Genomic DNA, 18,474 nt, shown 5'->3' on the forward strand with positions numbered 1-18,474 from the left:
TCTTATGACAAAAGTTTTGAGGCTCCAAGCAAAGAGCTGGGAACAGCTCTGTTTTTTCCAGGCTCCCAAAGTCCAGTGTCTAGATGCTCACATTGCTGGGACTTCTTAGAGCACGTGTTTGCACCTTTTTTTCAGTCTGAATGCTCCTGTTGTCTTTCTGTGGAAACCAAGAGTCCAGTTGAGCACCTTGGGGTTGTGTTTCATTGTGGAGAGAGGTGGTGATGTACCCTGGGAGCAGAGAAATGCTTCCTGGTTCTTAGTGTACACTAAATGACAGTGGAGGAGTGGAGGGGGAATGTCACTGAAGTCTGGAAGCATGGTTGGGATTTGAAAGGAGACTTGCTAAAAGCACAGCTGCTTGCTCCAGCATCTCCACAGTGAATTTTCTCAATGGACAAATTTTTACTGCAATTTTTCATGTCTGCATAACTTTAATCTAAAATGTGAAAATCAGCTCAAGTTTCTGCTTAAATGTTGTCTAAAAAATGTGTGCACCTACTTGCCCGCTGTAAATGTATAATAATGTAGGTATTAGCAAGCACATACACATTTTACATAGCTCAAGAAGTTAGATTATGAGAAAAGAAACCTGGTGGTTTTAGAGCAAAATAATTTGTAAAAAAAAGCATCTGGTGAATGAAAAGCATGGGGGAGGAATGGTGTTACTTTTATGTACCCAAGGTTCAGAGCATGCCTCAGTCTTAACTGTGGTGGACACTGCTAACTACTGACTACTGAGGGATTTAAGGTTTTAGCTGCTGTGTGGCTTCCTAGCTGAGAAATGACAAGTAAAATGAGTAGTAATCAATATGCTGCTGCTTTCTGGAGTTGTATGCATTTCCTAATAATTCAAATTTCTGCATGGCTGCCATTGCTAAAGAGGACCAGAAAAAAAGGACTTGTGAGAATAAATGAAGCATCCTCTTGCTTCAGACTGTGCTATGTCTGACTTGTGTAAAGTGACTTAGTGTTAACTCTGTAGCTTTCCTTTTGCAAAAGAAGGCTGTCTCTGTACTTTGGCATGCTGAATAGAAAATTAAAAATGCAGGCCAGTCTTCGGGAACATTTTACTTACTGTTTTAATAAACTTTTGTTTATGCCTAGAGGTGCCATTAAATTACCAGCCAGACATTAATATACAGTACACAAGGGATCTTGTATATAAGCAATGATTATTACTCTGTGACTCAGATGGAGCTTGCTGTGCACCCAGAGAGCTGCTGGACGGGAGGTGAACAGGGAATACCTGTCTGGATGGAGAGTGCTGCTGCTTAGGCAGTACTGGATGTGCCAGTGGGTTGGGCAAGTTTAGAGGAAACCTATTTTCCCAGAGCAGGAGCATGACTCAAGGGGAGAGTGGTCTGTCATGGTAGAAACACCTCTGCTTTGTTTCACAAAATAACAGAAGGCAAGCACACAGTATGGATGATCCTGGAGCTCAAAGTGCCAAGAAATTTTAAGCTGACTATTACTCTGGACCCCTTTAAAAAAGGAGTCTTATTCCCCCACCAAGCAGCTGCTGATTCTGGCTGCGCAGGGTTGCTGGAAATGGTTAATTCCAACATGGCTTTCTTTCTGTGCCACTGTCTCCAGAGTGAGAACAGCACCTACTGAAGCAAAGACTTCAAGAATGAGCTGGAGTTAAATGTGGGCTATGGGCACCACACTGGGCAGCCTCTGAGTAACAGGGTGGAGAGGTAAAATCAGGGTGCTGTGCCTTGCTGCAGGTCTTGTGATTGCCTCCTTCCACAGACAGGTACAACATGCAGGAGTGTTGTAAGTTCATCTAGATGGAAGAAACTCAAAATCCCTCCAGCTCCTGAAAAAAATGTATGCCAATTAATTCTGAATTGGGATTTTCCTTTACATTTGATCTACTTAAGAATGCACCACAAGGAAAGCTTCCTATGAGGAAAGCTTAGAAATGCTCTCAGGGAAAAGGCACCATCATAACTCTCCCACTTCCTAAAGGGATCAGGGTAGAGCTCTGCTTAATACACATGTTTTAAAGGAAATATAAGGCCCTACCTCATACAGCCTCTTTAAGTTCTGCTGAAAAAACCCCCAACCAGATGATCCCTTCCTATCTCTGGTCTAACTTCCCTACTGCGCTTACTGACTGACTTGTACCTCCTAAAAAAATAAAATAGTTCCTTCCCTCACTTATGCAGCTCAAGGCTGTGGCATTAAAGCTACTTACACGGAAGGGAATGGGGGAGATTGGGTGAGACCTGTGAAATGAACAATACAAAATTGCCCAAGGATGGCTTGTGTGGCATAAGCTGGATAGATGTCAAGCAGGGCATAGTGCTGCTTGGAAGTCTTTGTCAGGCCCTGTTTATGTTGTAGGAATATTTCAGTTTGACAAAAGAATAACTCTTTGCTTTCCCTGGGAACAGGAATGAGAAGGCAGAGTGTCCCAGGAGTAGACCTATTCAGTAATGTCCTGGTGCAGGTGTGGGGCAGATGCTGAACATGAGAGAGGGTTTAGCAGCTGTGTTTGCTTTGCCAAAAAAAAAAGTGGGGGATATTTGAGCCCTGGATGTGACAGAGGAGTAAAACTCTTGTCTCATGGTTAGTGAGGCAGCAGTAAGGGAAATGAATTCACAGTGGAAGGAGAGCAGCAGGACAGGAGGCTTGGATAAAAATGGCTTTCCCTTCAGTCTCTGTCCCTCCTGGTGCTGTTTACCTTGGGATAGTTTGGATCCCAAAGCTCCTATCTCAGTGTCACTTTAATCCTCTGCTCCCCTGCCACCTCCTTCTCATTGTTTAAATAAGTAGTCTGGGCTGAACACTTCTGGAATAACAAATGGATCCAAAACTTTTGTCAGATAGTGCTGACTTCATGATTTGCATCTGATTAACTGCCAAAGAACCGCAGCAGTCATGTTTCCCTCTGTTTGATGGTTGGAGGGGTTGTGTTTGTTTCCATGGTTTTGTTTTTCATTTATGTCATTATTTGCCAGCAAAACACAATCATGTCTTTTGTTTTACTTCAGCTTTATTTTCTTGTCCTCGTGTGATACTGTTTTAGGCACAAAGTGTCCCAGTTTTTTTAATACTTCATAACTTATTAATGCTGCAGACTGTGGGATGAAGAGTTGTCAGCAACCTCATTTTTTATGTATTGACAGATATAATATCTGATTTGTTATTAAATAGCTTTTAAAGGATTTCTTCCTCTCTGGTTATACTTTTCCTAATTATTTAATGTATTTCCCCATAGCTTATCTCCCTTCCTGGCTCCACTTTTTTTTTTTTTTTTTTCCTTCTGCATCTGCTTTATCATTTGACATTTTTTCCTTTAACCGTGAACCTGATCAACATCAGACATATCAGACCCCATCTATTAATGTGCTCTCATGCACATCTCTAGGAAAGAGATGTGCATTATATCCTCTCTAGGCAAGGATGTGTGGGAACATTCCAGGACATTTCAGGACTGAGATATGCAACATTTGGAAGCACTCAAGTGCTCCTGTGACATCACTTCCTAGTCCATTTAAAATCAAGGCCAGATAGGCTGGGATCAAATGAATATATTTGCAAAGAGTGTGGAATTTACTTCAATGGAGGTAAATGATGGCACTGTCCAGTTTTGTGGCTGTAAGTTTCCTGTGGAATGTACTTTGCTTTTCTCCAGGCTGATGGAGTGCTGGGTCCTGGCCTGTGTGAAGACAGGACACAGCAATGACCTCCAAAGGTCCAAGAGGTGTAACAACAGGTGCCAATGTTGAGAGGAAGTCAATGTGACAAATCTCAGGAAGTGTAAAGCATTCTCTGGCATTCTCCCTCAGGGAAGCTGGTGAATTGGCCCTGTTTCTTTGAATCTTTAAGCTCCTTAGTAATATTAAAATCAAATGGGACAGATGCAAGAGAAATAAGGCTCCACCTTCTTTCCAGGTAAGAGAATGCAAAATTTGGAGCATGGGCTGTCCTTCCTTCTGGACATTCTAGAAGATTAAGCTGAAGCTCCTCAAAACCTTAAGACAAACATCCTAGAAACTTCTAGCAGCTGATTTCTCTGATGGCTGCTCCTTCCAAACTCAACCTTTGTGACAGGTTCCTGATTTCAGCACTAGAGGGGCTGGTGTGACTGCTCTTCTCTTTCTGCTTCCTATGATTTGCACACTCTTCCCATTATGAGTGATTAATTACCTTAAAAGCATTAAAACAAAGTAAAACTTCTGCACCTGCACATCTGTGCATCCACACCCAGGAATAAACCCCCTGCTTCTCCCCTGTAAAAATGCAGCAAACTTTTGTAGTGAAAATTCTCATGCTGTAGGTATTTTGGTATGATTATAATAATATTAGAAGGTCATTTTTATAAGCATAAGGAGAAAAAGATATGAAGGTATCCCCCTGTTATCTCTGAAGTCTTTTATTTAATAGGTTAAATGCAGTTGTTCATTGTGAAATTATCCAGGGAAGCTATTTCCTGTTCTTGCTTTCATTTTTCTGGTTTAAATATGTATAGCTTTTCACATTTTTTTTTAAATTTTTGTCTCCTGCTTTTGAATTGCAGTTGAAGAAGCCCATAATTTGAATGAAGAGCAACAGCTTTATTATGCCAATAGCTTTTATTTTCCTTTTTAATTTTTTTAAATGCAATCTTCTGAATACATTATAGCTCTGCTGTCTACTGGGAAACTGTATTTCTGTGAAAAAGTGCTAAACATGAAAATTTCTCTAAATTTATATGGTCTCTTGGTAGTCTAAGTGGAGACGTAAGTCAAGAGAATATAATGAGTGGAGCATCAGTAAACCAGGTTCTGTTTCTGGTAAGAACAAGCAGGTTCTAGGAAAGGGATCAGCAAAACCCCCACTTGCTGTCTTTTAAGTTTTCTTCCTAATGCCTGAAATTATCTAATGAAAATTTCACACTGAGCTCTTAAGTAAAAGAAAAATCACTTATTTGTTGAATAACTAAATATGCAAGAGGACCTTTTATTACAAATTAAAAACATAAAAAGTATTCTGCATTTACAGTCCCCGGGTGAAAAAAAGATCATAGCATTATAATAAACCCAAAGATTCACAAAACATTTAATCATCTCATAGCTTTTATTTAGAAAAGCACATTTATATATGTGTGTTTAAGTCACATTAAGTACTATTCTAAATTGAACTTGTACGTAAATCCTGCTACTGCATTATGCTAAGGGTAGTAAGTCCTGCAGCTGGCGATACCTAAGTGATTAAAGGTATTCAGTAATATTCACTAACAAGAACAAAAGATCCCTTGCAGATGCCTAAAGCAGTATAAGCACCTAGGCCAAGGCACAATAAAGACTTGTAAATTTCCTCTTCCAGGAGGAAATCCAGCTACTGGGATCAGTACAGAATCTCTTCAATTTCCTCTGAGAAAATCTGAGATCATGCCGCTAAGTGCTTGTGAGAAATATAAATGTGTTGTAAACCGCCTCCCATATATTTCCACTTTTTCTCCTCAACTTTCCTATTTATAATTAACACCTCTCTTTATCTTGTTCATTCTGAATATCTTTGTTCTTTTCAAGCTAAATTATTTAATACTATCTCTTCCTCTCATTTAAGCTCCCTTTATCTGGTGATCCCCTCTCCTTTATATTAAAATATCTCCTGTCTAAACGTATAATCAGATGACATCTGCTACTCAGGGGCATGAAAATCCTTGCATTCAATGAAATTACTGCGCAGTTATCAGGCAGCGAGGTATGTGGTGCAGATCAGAGGCTGGGCACACAAAGGGAATGGGCTCAAATCACACAAGAGTGGTTGTTCAAAATGTGAAGCCCAGAAATGTCCAGTCCACTCCTGCGTCTTTGCAGACATGAAATCCAGTCCCTGCTCACATGAACAGCCCTGTTGGTTTCAGCAGGCTACCTGTGAGCAACAAAGACCTGGTGCCACGTAGCTATACATGTCACAGAGCTTTTGTATTATGCAGAAGGAAGCACAAGAGCCTTTGGAGGCAGGAAAGCATCTGGAAGCCCCGAGGTATGTTTGCAGTGGAACAAAAATGAAAATTTGGTCATGTGAAATCAGAGAGAAGCTAAATTCTTGTTCCTGTACTATGTCTAAGCCACAGCTAAATATACCCCAAAATGTTTTTGTACAATGTAACAGAGAATAAACACACACATGTACCAGACCATTCCAGATCTGTTTGAGTCCTGGTGTTTATTAGAATATAAGTATTATCTGTACAGGAACATGAGGAGGAATGTGAAATGGTGCAGGAGGCAGTTTTGGATGACAGGGTGAACACTGGATTGTCTCTCTCTACTAGGGACCAAATGCCTCCATATGGATGATAAATTCCCTGATAGCAACAGTGATGCTGCCTTGCAGACAGGTTTAGGATGTGTGAGTGTCCTGCCAATTATAAAATTGACATGTAGTGTTTTCTTCCCTTCTGCTCCACTCTGGTGGGACATGGCAGAGCTTACACTGCTCTCTCTTATTTAAAAGCAGGAACAGTTTCATCTACTTAATCTGAGAGACATATATGCTTACCACAGTTCTACCAGGACAGCTTAAAAAAACCAAAAAAACCCACCAGCTAAAATGTCTTTGTACAAGTCCTTCAACACACAGCTTAGAATATCTGCATATAATTTTAAAGACTACAGAAGCAGAAAGCCTCATGAACCAGGGTATTTTCTAACCCAGATAGCAAAAGTTATTTATTACAAACTTCAGATCTCTTGGAAAAAATTAAAGGCAAAGTGTCCACTCGAAGCAAGAGAGCCTCATTAAAGCTTATCTTTTTTTGTTTTGAGTGTAGAGAGTTCTGGTATATCTAATAACCATTTGATTTTGGGGGCTTTTCTTGTTTGTTTGTGGTTTTTAAAATATATATTTTCTTAACTGTTCTAAATGTAATACCCAGTGAGCTATCTCATCCTTCTTTAGAGAAGGAAAAACAAGCTTGGGAAGTGCACAGGAAGTGACCCTTTGGAGGGGAAATTGAGAAGCACCTTCTAGAGCCTAGGACTGAACCTGAGGTTTCTAACCTTTGCCAGCTGGATCTGCTATGAGCAAATATCTGAAACCTGATGGCAAAATCAACTGAAACTAACTTGAACACTAAACAATATTAGAAATGTATTATTAGGATCCACCTGCAAAGAGTGAGGGGCAGAATTACTACCATGAAAAAAGTATGCAAAAGTAGGGTGAGGCTGCTTTATTGCACGATTGAATTTTTATTGCCAGACTGAGCAAGACTGACTTACCTGCCCCTTCTTTGCATCCCTCTGCAGCTTCTACAGGAATTGATACTGCAGCATTTTCATTCACTATGAGATTCAGCTGCTTCTAACTTCTGAGTCCATAACTTTTGACCTAAGATTATTTATTATTATATTTTTTCCTGAATTATGCTGGATCTGCTCCTGCCTTCTAGCCCTGCTAGTGCAGTGTGAGGCCTCTGCATCTTGCAACTCATCAGCCTGGCTGGAACCACTAGGAACAGGGTGCAAAGTCTCTTTCCCATCTCTCTTAGAAGCTCCATGACTATGTACAGATTCACAAGAAAACTACCAGGGAAACCATGGACATCTTCCTGATCTCCTGCTGTGCTCAGATCAGAGGGCCTGTGCCCTTGCTGGTGTGTGGCTTTCAGAGCCACACAGGGAAAGATGTGCATGCTCTGATCCACGAATGGTGCAGAGGTCCTGGAACTAGGGCCACCTGTGAGTACCCACAGAGATTTAGTATAGTTTATATGATAAACATTGACTGTACATCTTCATCTGATTTATCTCTCCCGTGCAGCAATCAAATCCTCCAACTAATCAAATCCTACACTTGTTATAATCACAGCTTGCTTTAGATGAACACATTATGCATTTGTTTTCTCCCAAAACCCCCAACCTGCAGTGGTTGCGCAGGGTAAGCTCAGCGAGGTTTTGCAATCCGTCTCTCCCTCCTGAGAAGGGAGCAAGGATCAACACGTACTCCAGCAAACTTCAGTAAAGCAGTGAAATGTACAATCCCGTTAAACCTCACAGTTTGGATCTGCTCGCGAGTGGGAGAAGGCACGTTCCCTCCCACATCCAAACACTTCGGCTCTGATGTATCCCTGTTTACACAAGCGAACCTCCCAGGACACGCAGGGATATACACATCTTGGAGATCAGCTGAGCTTTCGACTATAAACATTTCTTTCCTTGGTAGCAGAAAGCCCGTGGCAGGGCTGTTCCTTGAAGCTCGAATACATCGGCAGAGACTGTGCAGGATGAAACTTGCCCGAAATGTTCGGGAGTGACGCAGCAGAGAGGGAGAGCCCTGCGGGACGGGGCAGCGGCGGTGGGAGCCGCTGGAAGACAGAGCGTCTCCTGCTTTTTTATCTCCCTGCTCGGGGACCTGCAGCGGGTGCCCCTGGCCGGGCAGGATGACGGATCCATCGGGGAAGGGCCGCAACAGGGGAATAGGGAATGGAAAGCGCGGGTGGAGCACCAGGATGAGGTTCTAGGATACTGTTTTAATGGAAGTGGTTCTAGCACAGAGGCAAGCCAGGGAACCGCCCGCCGCTAGGAAGTGGCTGGCCCGGCTCGGGCGATGCTGTCGCCATGTCGCGACAGGGGCTGAGCAGGTGCCTTTGGGTCTGCCCAGAACGGACAGGCAGGTGCTCAATGGGAACTCCCGGGCGATCCCGATCCACGTGTGCCTGGCGGCGGCGGCGCAGCGCCGAGACGGGCGGGCGTGAGGGCACACCGCTAACAGGCGCGTGACGCGGCGGCGGCCCCCGCCCTCCCGGCGCTCCTGGCTCCCGCGGCTGCGGGGAGCGCCGCTGTCAGTGCTTACCCTGCCAGCCCCGGCCCGCGCCTGCCCTCACGGAGCGATCCCGGATCCCGCCCAGGCGCTTCCCGGCCCGCGCCCACCCCCCCGCGCGTCAAACGCCGGCCGTCACGCGGGCGTTGTAATGCACCAAAGCAGCGCGCATCATCGCGCTGCGCGCGCCTGCCGCCACCGCCCGGCCCCGCCACCGCCGGCACCGTGCCCGCGCTCTCCCCGACCCGCCCTACGACGGCAGCCACGGAGCTGTCCCGTTCCCGCCACCGCCACCCGCGGTGTCCGCCTCAGCAGGGGATGCGGGGCGGGGGCGGCCGGAGCCGGCGGGGGGCCCCGGTTGCTCGTAGCCGTGCGGGCGGCAGCGCGGGCTTGCGCGCCTATTAGAAGGTGCGTGGTAGCGATGGCGGCGGTGGGTGAGACTTTTGCCGTCAGCGGATCCGGCTGGCCCTGCCGGCGGGCGGTGGGGCCGCGCCCCGCCCCGCGCCCGCAGCAGCCCCGAGCAGCCGAGCGGAACCGGACCGAGCCCGGCCGAACCGGACCGAGCGGCGCCGGGCGGAGCCGATCCGCGCCGCGCCGGGCAGCGCCATGGGGCTGCTGGAGCGGCTGCGGAAGGAGTGGTTCATCCTTGGCATCGTGCTGGTCATCGCTGTGGCGCGGCTGGAGCCCGGCGTCGGCGTCAAAGGCGGTGAGTGCGGGCGCTGAGCGCGGGCGCTGTGCCCCGGCAGCCCGGCGCGGGCACCGGGAGCCCCGGGACTCCGGCAACTCCCGGCGGCCGCGCTGCCCCCGCGCCCTGTCCCGCCCGTGAGGGGTCCCTGCCCTCCATCGGCTCCTCTTCTTCCCTGCTCCCAGCCACGGCCCCTCAGGAATCCGGGAACTGCTCCCGCGTGGGTTCCCGTGTCTTTGCTCGGCACTGTACCAGTGGCAGGAGGAGCGTCCTGCTCTTTTGGGATTAGGAGTGATGGAAGCCAAGCGGTGACTGGCTCTGAATGTGCTCCTGTTCAACTAAGTCATAACTTCCAGAGCTGTGGACATGAAGTCCCAGCAGCTCAGGGTATGGATTTCTGCCGTCCGGGAGCTTCCCCCGGAGGTGCGGCTGAAGCAGTATTGTGGTAAACTTTCAGGTGCTGCGTTTCGGCCAGACCTTTTCTTTCGCTTTATAGTAGAAGACTTGTGTTTTAAAGTTTTGGATTTTCTCCTTTTTTTTTTTTTTTTTGGTCTTGTTGTTCCCTCTTACTTCCTCATGGAAGGTGGGGGAAAACAGGGAAACTGATCCTGTGGAAAGTGGTGGTGTAAAAACTTTAAATATAAACGCTGGAGTTGGTTCCTGGTCACTTTCCTTTGGAACTTCAGCTCCAGATGTTCACAAATTTCAAGAACAAATTAAATTTTGTATTTCTTCTTCCTAATTGTTCTCTGATGGCTTGAGAAAAGGTATGTAGAATATTTCAATAGAATTCCTCTAGCAGTTCCATGTTATGAGAGGAGAAAGAATCTATCTGTGCTTTTATAGGCACAGGGGTTTTTTAATTTTTTTTTTTTTTTTTCTTAACAGTGCTGAAGTTTGAGAATAGCTTCTCACTGAAGAGCCAAACTTTTCCCACCTCTTAGGTTCTGGGAAAAAAAGAAAGTAATTTAAAAACATATGGCTCTGAGCACATGCTGTGGCAACTAAGGCTCCGGTACTTCAGGGAGTTCAGGGTAGGCAAATTCCTGCTGTGCAAGGATCCCTTCTAACATCGGTGTGCTGTTCTGCACGGGTGAATAGAACCCAGGTGGAGCTTCTTGCAGGATCCGTGCTGTGTTTTCTGCAGACCTTAGAGTCGACTTGAAATTGATAGTATCAGGTGTTTTGTCCCTTTCTGCTTTCAGTGCCGTGTTAATTGTTAGCAGCCGTGTGGGAGGTCCTTTTCACTGGAATAGGAGATAATTGTTCCTCGGCTCAGTTTCTGCATGGAAGCACTATGATGGAGCACTTCGTTAAATTATCCTGCTGCAAAGAGGTGTCAAGCTTTGACATTGTATTTTTCCTGGGACAACTTGCTTGAAAAATCTTGGAAGCATTGATTGAAAGTAGCGAGCACATGTTCCCCACAGTGGTATCCCCTCCTCTGAAACTGTGGGATCTCAGTGCTCTGAGGAAGAAAAATATTTCTTTTTAAAAGCAGAAAGAGGTGAGGGGTGGGAAGTATCAACACATGAAAAAGCCTGAGTTTGTAATCTTCCAGCTGACAAAGCCGTGCACGGTAATTTGCAGGGCTTTAGCAAATGGTATGGATGGTCCAGCATCCATAGCCGTGGAAGATTTTGCCATAAATAACAAAGATTTGTTTTGTTGTCACCTCCATGACATAAGCCAAGCCATTTTTTTGTGTTTTCCTGTTTGATAAATGAGCCCATTTAGTTCCTTTGTGACAAAAATGTTTCTGTTGTGACCAGAGTTCCCTGTGCTCCTCGAGTGTGTGGCTGCTCTGGTGGTAGAGGCTTCTCCTGGGGGAAGGAGTTCAGGTAGCCCAGTGAAAAACCAGAAAAAAACTGAGTCCTGGAAGAACCCCTGTTTTAGCCAAATTAATCCATTGCCTGTCTGCTGTATGTGCATGTATGTAGAGACTCTAATCTTCTAAAGGATTAGAAAAAAGAGGTAATAGTGCCTATAAAATATAGTTTTCTGTAGCGGTATATATATTTGTATAATCTTTTGGGTTTTTTCCCCCCATCTATTCAGTTAATGTGCCAGAATTTTGCAACTAGTCATGGACTTTGTTGCAACTGTAACTCTTGCATTTCCTGTCTTATTTTTACCTTAGTCTTCCTACGTGTAGCTTGGTGGGGGGATTTTTTTTGTTTGGGGGTTTTGTTTGTTTGTTTTCGGGGTTTTTTTTTTGTGTTTGGCAAACACAGTTTTAGTGTCTTGTCAGCAGAGTTTCCTCTGAGAGTAGGATTTGTGTTGAAATGACTCGAGATGCAAATTTGACTTGTACAATCAAGTCCCTCTGATTTGAGGGCCGTTGACCTTACTCCAGTGTGACCATCAATGTATCATTCATCCTGGGAGCAGAAGGGTTCTTCTCTTCTGCAGTGTTGAGTCAAGGCTGGCTTGTTTGCTGCTGCAGTTTTGCTCAGGACAACTTAGGATCACTTGTAGAATGAGGATATTACTTTGGTCCTAAGTAGACTGCTAATATTTTCTTTCTAACCTAATATCTGGTGGAATGCTCATGAAAAAATGAACACATACATTTTATGCCTGGTGGCCTCTGAAGGCAAAGTGTATTAAGAGAATTTGTCATTTTTATAGGAGCGTAAAAAAGACTATATTTTAATCTCCCTGAAAAAAGTATATAAATATACACAAATGTAAGCCTTCAATACAACCCTTGATGGTGCAGGCATCTGCATCACCTTGCTGCTGTCACTGCAGCAGCGTCTGAAATGCATTATTGTGGGGCTGAATGAGCCATTTTGAACAAATTTCTCTTATTAATGGAGTAACACAGAATTGTATTGCCCTGAGGAAATCATTGCAAGGTGTGATTTGGGTTCTTCTGTGCAGGCAGCCAGACAGGTGTGTATGTTGTAGGAAAGAAGTGAGAGGTAGCTGTGTGAGGGATGTCAATGGCCCTGTAAAGGTACCAGCTAATGTTTTTATTGGAGGGTATGGTTTGAGTTTGCTGATACTGTAGGGATAGTCTGATGGCAGAACTGTGAAAGGCTCCCCATTTTCAAATTTCCAGAATTTGCCTGTGAGTTCCCAGTGGCCTCTAATCATGGAAATCAAATTTATATTATGACCTAACTCACTCTGCATACTCACTGGTTTACACTTATTTAAAAATGAATAGCATGCTTTCTATTAGTAACTTGATAGAAATGCCATTCTTTTTATTAGAGGCTTTACTGATTAGACTTTCTACAGGTATTTTTTAAGTATTCTCATTTACTCTGATATAGTATATGTGCATCATTATCCCTTTGACTGTAGTTCACTTTGTTCTCTATGTCTGTATTTTTTAGGACCTCTGAAACCAGAAATTACCATAACTTACATTGCTGTTTCAGCTATATTCTTTAACAGTGGACTCTCCTTAAAAACTGAGGTACTGTAATTTCTCATTTCTTCATTCCTGTTGTGCTCTAAAAAATCTTGTCTTCCTTTGGATCAGATTTGAATGTAATTGGGATGGTGGTGGTACCGGGAGGATGGCTAGCAAGAGAAGATAAATGTTAGATGTTTAAGGAATAACCCTACTTGATTTCAGAAAGTGCTTCACAAGGTGATGAAGATGATGAGGGGGATAGTGTGAATAAATGTCACCCATCCACAGAGGGTTTGTCTCTGCACAGCTTTAACTAAATGGAAGTGATGAGCACAATTTGGAGACTGGATCTACACCCTCCTTGTGGCCCAAACCCAAATCAGGGTGAAATGCAGCTGTTCACAGCTGGATTGATGGAAGCAAAGACCTGATGGCTGTAAGTTACCTTGTTTGGTAGAGCCAGGGCAGCAGCTAGGATCAGCACAAAAGGGTTCCTGTGCAGATGTAATGTCAATATACAAGGGCAAAGTCTTGGCAATCTTTTCCCATAGGATTTTGTTGTGGACAGGTGGATTTGAGCTACCTACACTCTGGTGCATATCACAGGCACTGAGATTTGTTTAAAATTTTGTGTCATTTGTTATTCAAAGAGGAGCAGTCTGGGACTCAGAAGAGATGAGTGGGCCTGTAAAGGAATTATGGAGAAAGGAAATGATGGCTATGTGCCAAGAAGAGATAGAGCAGCCAGAGTTGAAATGAAACCCTGCACGTCTCTGCTAGTCTAGTCTTCTGATTCCTTTGTGCTGTTGACTAACAGGGGATGCTATCCATAAGATGCATTATATTAATGCCTGAAAGAATAATCACAATTTTGTCCAGTTGTTTCTTGGTGGACTGGGATTTGAGTGAACACTGTGCACTCGACAACAAAAAGTCTCTCCACCTGTGTCATGGTTATAGTGGTGAACTTTCATCTCTTCAACTTTAATGGAAATAAGCTGTGGAGAGGCGCTCTCTTCCACAGAGAAGAGAACTCAAAACACAAATCTGAGTAGTATTAATAGAGTGGAGTTTTTCTCTTTCAGGCTTAGGAATCTTTGCATGCAGAAAAAAAAAAAAAAAGTAATTTTTTTTCCCCCTTTCACTAGTTTGTATCCTTGAAACCTTGTATCTGTAAAGCAGCTGTGAGAAATCGGTAGCATTGTCAAAGTCTTGATTAGATTCTCCATGCTAGTTTACATCTAACTTCTTCCAGTTAAGGTGATGTGACTGCCAGTTTTCTGGGCAATTTGTCATGTCTTACTTGGAACTTAGATAACTTTTTTCCATCTATGATATTAAAAGTAATATATTGACGTAAGTGAAGCTTTTACAGGAGCTTGTTTATGTCCAGGTAGCTGATCTCAGATTGTTTTGGGAGCAGCAGTTAGGGCTGGTGCTGTTATCCAGCTTCATGAAGAAGCTAGGCCTTTCCTGAATTTCTGCTGTGGGGGTAGAGGACAGAAGAAGAAAATAATTTCTCACATTGTAGCTGGTGCTATTACTTTGTAAAGTGTATGTTCAAAACAATCCTTACATGTGTTAGGTTTCCAGGTCATGTTTTTATTAAAATACTTTGAAGCATGTTTTAGTTGTTTAAGGCACAACCTAAAGTTGGTATTATTACTCAGTATGCTTTTTTTATTGGATTGCAAAGTATATGGTTTTTGCTTTTGGATTTATTTGTTCTTGAGCTGTGTATCAGCTGTTCTACCTTAGGTACTGTATTAGTTAGATGGAAACTAGTGTTTGGTATGCTTTATGACAGAATGAAAACTTTGTAAGTGTTAACAGAGGCCTTCTGATAAATCTGACAAATTCGAAATCACTGATGCTCTTTTAAGGTTACACTTCTGGTTTAATCTGCTGTGTAAGTGCATGCTCAAAAATTTTTGCTAGTGTGTTCAGAAAGCATTTTATAGAATAATTGGCAACATTCAAGGAGAGTCTGCCTGTGCGTGGCCTTGTTACACTTTCAGAACCAGAGGTGACCAAGGTCCTCTTATGTTTGTAGAAATACTCAGTGTTCTCTGACAAGAACATTTCATTCCACCTTTATATAATGCTATTTCAGTTTGCAGTGACTGGCTAGCTTGCTCTTTTAAAGCAAATACCTCCCATAGGGCTCCAGAAATTAAATCACATACTTGAGTTATCCATTTCAACAAGGAATTTAGCAAGCCACTGAGAACACTGTTTGCTCTGTGTGGGTATTTGCTCAGAGGAGTCCAGCTGTTACTATTGGAAGAGCGGCTGGATAGCAACAGGGACCGACAGCAGCAAGGGATAAGCTCCCTAAAGGGTGTGAAATACTGGGGAAGACAAGGTAACCTATTCTGTCTGGTGTGCAGAAACAGAGTCCTGACTAGCAGCTTCCAGCAACTTTTTTGAGGTGGCAGATGTATTTTTGGATAAGCTCTTGTAAATTGTTTAGGAGGGTGAAGGCTGTTTGCCTCAGCTTTTATGCTGAGATCATCCAATCTAAGGCATAATATTATAATAATAACTATTCTAAATAACTGTTACTATTCTCAAAGGCAATCACTGGAGACAGTTTCAAGACTGGTAATTTAGGTCTGCAAAGATTTGTTCCATCAATACAACATTCCTCCATGCAGTAGTTGTATCACCTTCCTTGCTCCCTGGAGGTTACAATGAAGCTTTCTTTCTGTCTTGAGTTTTGGTGTTGGAAGTATCACAGAGTCTTCTTAAAACCCCCGGTTGTGAGGCACTTTCTGATTTTAAAAGTATGAAATTAGAAGGGTACTTCTATATGTGAGATACAGATAGATAGATATGTTCAATGCATCTGGAGTGTCAGCTGGAGAATCCCAGCAAATTAGATTTTGAATAAGAGTGCCATCAGTTCTTTTGCATTGTTTACTTGGGAAGAGTGTGAGTTATTGTGAGAGAAAGGAAGAGGAATTTTTATTCTCAGTCTGCAAGATTTGAAATTAACTGAAATGTGCAAGGCTCTTTTGTTGTACTCAAAAAACTGTGTAGAAGGTCCTTGAAATGTCTGAAAAGGCAGAAACAGGGAGACACAGAGCTAGCTGAAGAGTTTTTTTTCTTTAAGGGTACTTGATCACCTCTCTGGAGTGCTCTTACACTATTTAAAATTAAGTTTTTCCCTGTTGTTTTCTGAGTCTCCAGTGGTATTTTAGACTTTATTTCTCTGAGAAATGGCTTAACAGTTTTTAGCTTGTTATGTTCCTGGTATTCTTTTTTTGTTATTCTTCATCAGCCAAATTTGTTTTTCCTATAAATTTCCTGGTGATAAAATAAATAATCAAAGTCTGCTACTTTGCTTTTAGGGAAAAAATAACAAACATGAAAAAACCTCCAACACTACAAATGAATGGTTGGTAATACAAACATCCATAAACTTTTCTCTTTTTTTTTAATAGTATAAATGAGAATCCCCATTTGTGTCTGTCTTTAAACAGAGGAACCTGAAATCATGTACTCACTACAAGTTTTCATGCCTTTTGATATCAAAAGTCAGTAAACAGCCATCAGTACAGTTAACACAGGTTTTGAAGCTGTGACAAAGTGCTAAGGCTGCCTGCTGAAAAGCTGCTGTTTTGAGAGCTACACTGTTATGGAAGTGGTGGACAATTCTTGTGGAAAAATGCCCAGGAGCAGACAGCTTTTATGTTGTCTGGATGTACTTCATTATTAAAGAGATCAGATGATCCCTAAAGGTGACTTTTTGACATGCACTCCTTTTGTATGATAAAGCTGGTCCCAGTTTTAAAAGCACAAATGTGATCTTACTTCAGCTGTTATGACTGCAACTTCCTCTCTTCTTTTTCTTTTGCAGGAGCTGACAAGTGCTTTGATGCATGTGAAACTACACCTTTTTGTCCAGATTTTTACACTTGTGTTCTTCCCAACAGCAATATGGGTCTTTCTTCAGCTGTTATCAATCACACCTATAAATGAATGGCTTTTAAAAGGGTATGTTTAAGTATAATGGAGTGAAATATATTTGTAGCTGTTGTCTTAAAGGGCTGCTTATCCTGCAACTGGTGTTTTGTTGTATTGTGAACAGATCTTGCTCGTTGTTTTTTGTGCTTCAGCACTTTGCTGTTGAAAGCAAAGTTCATGCTCAAGATTATCCCTTCAGGAACCTGGTCTCATTCTCAGAAGGTCTGGACAGTCTTATGTGTTGCAACAGGTTAGCTTTCTTTTTCAAAAAACACAGCCGAAGTGATGTGTTTGGTCTCAAGGAAGGTGGGGAGGAATGCTGAAGGAAAAGCATAAATCAGTGAATAAATGTTGTGTATGCCACATACTGGTCTTCTGTTTTTAAGTAGTATGTGTTGAGCATTTCTTGCATGGGTTCAGTATCTGCTTCCAGCTAAATTTTGGAGGAAAAAAAAGAGTAAAGTTTTTTGTAAGACAAGAACTTTGTGATGAGCCAAAACAAAGTTACCATGAAAACAGTGTGTTTTAAATCTTGTCAATGTGCAAAGCTGCATGGATGGTGTACTAGGGATAGATGCTATGTAAAAAAGGTGGTTTTTTTGGGTTTTTTTTGTTTGTTTTTTTTTTGAAATGGGAGTCAATACTTGGTGCCATGCAGGTATACTGGAATGTTTGTTTGAATGTTAAAAATCAATTATTTCAGAAAAGTGCTGAAAGAATCCCCATTGTTTCTTACTGCTTGGTGAAACATGGCTTGGGGAATTCCTTGTCTTAAAAGTTTAATGAAAAAGCTGCTCATGTTTGTGTTTCTACAAGGCCTAAACCTAAAGGAGCATTTCATTTTGTTTGTAAGAGGCTTCTCCTGATGCTCCATCAAGTGTGAATTGGTCCAAATGATAGTGAAAAGGTGACACTAAGACAACAACAATTAAAAGTCAACAGTTTTTTGCTTAACAGCATCAGTAAAGCAAGGAAATAACAAGATTGATATATGATGTTCATTTGTATTTAGGTATTTGTAGTAAAGGGTATTCTTTAAAATAATTGTGAAGTTTTTGTTCTCAGCTAGGAGAAATATGTGATTTTCCACAGTAGCCAAAATTCCTTCCTAATTCATGGAGTTTCAGTTTCTGAAGTGCAAGGTGAAAGAGATTTTTGTGGGGTTTTTCGTTCCATGAAGCATGTCTCGTTCCTTCTTTTCCATGAGTCTTATGCCCCTTTGGTTCTTAGTACTTAAGTGACATAATCTGTTACATGCATGAGTGTAATTATATGTATATGCATGCACAGCTGTAAAACTGGTTGTAAAACTTGGGATGTATGTATTTTTGTAAAGAAAATAAATACTTGTGCATTTATCCCCTAAATGTGGAGTCTAAACCAGGCTCATTTGTCATGTCAGTGTGTCTGTGTCTTACTACTGAGCTGCTGTACTTCTGTATGCTTCAAGCTGCCTTTCAAGCACTTGTTCCTTGAGTGCTTCTGATTTGGCTTTTTTTATATTTTAGTGCTGTTAACTCTGTTGTATTGAGTCTTCATTGAAGGAATGATCAGATTGAGGAGTTTAATTAAGTTGGTTTAGTAGGGTTTTTTAAGAGTGCTTTCTTGAGGAATACTGCTGTTCAGGACATGCTCAGAGCAGCAGCCACTGCACTGGGAGCTGTACAGTGTGATGCAGGTGCAGAAG

General features: G+C 42.6%; 1 protein-coding gene across 6 annotated transcripts in view; it reads left to right on the forward strand.

The window, feature by feature from the left end:
• The first annotated feature begins 9,234 nt into the window (after positions 1–9,234).
• SLC10A7 (solute carrier family 10 member 7) overlaps positions 9,235–18,474 on the forward strand; it is a 140,800-nt gene continuing 131,560 nt past the window's right edge. For 5 of the 6 annotated variants that reach the window (XM_041489256.1, XM_041489258.1, XM_041489257.1 and 2 more), the window contains exons 1-3: positions 9,235–9,469; positions 12,796–12,878; positions 16,681–16,817. In XM_041489256.1, the coding sequence (XP_041345190.1) occupies positions 9,370–9,469; positions 12,796–12,878; positions 16,681–16,817 (320 nt within the window). In that variant the 5' untranslated portion in view covers positions 9,235–9,369. The remainder of the gene's footprint in view (positions 9,470–12,795; positions 12,879–16,680; positions 16,818–18,474) is intronic. The other variant, XM_041489261.1, reaches the window with a different exon arrangement.

Source organism: Pyrgilauda ruficollis, unplaced genomic scaffold (genome assembly GCF_017590135.1).
Source record: "Pyrgilauda ruficollis isolate IOZ18807 unplaced genomic scaffold, ASM1759013v1 scaffold91, whole genome shotgun sequence".
Classification (NCBI taxonomy): domain Eukaryota; kingdom Metazoa; phylum Chordata; class Aves; order Passeriformes; family Passeridae; genus Pyrgilauda; species Pyrgilauda ruficollis.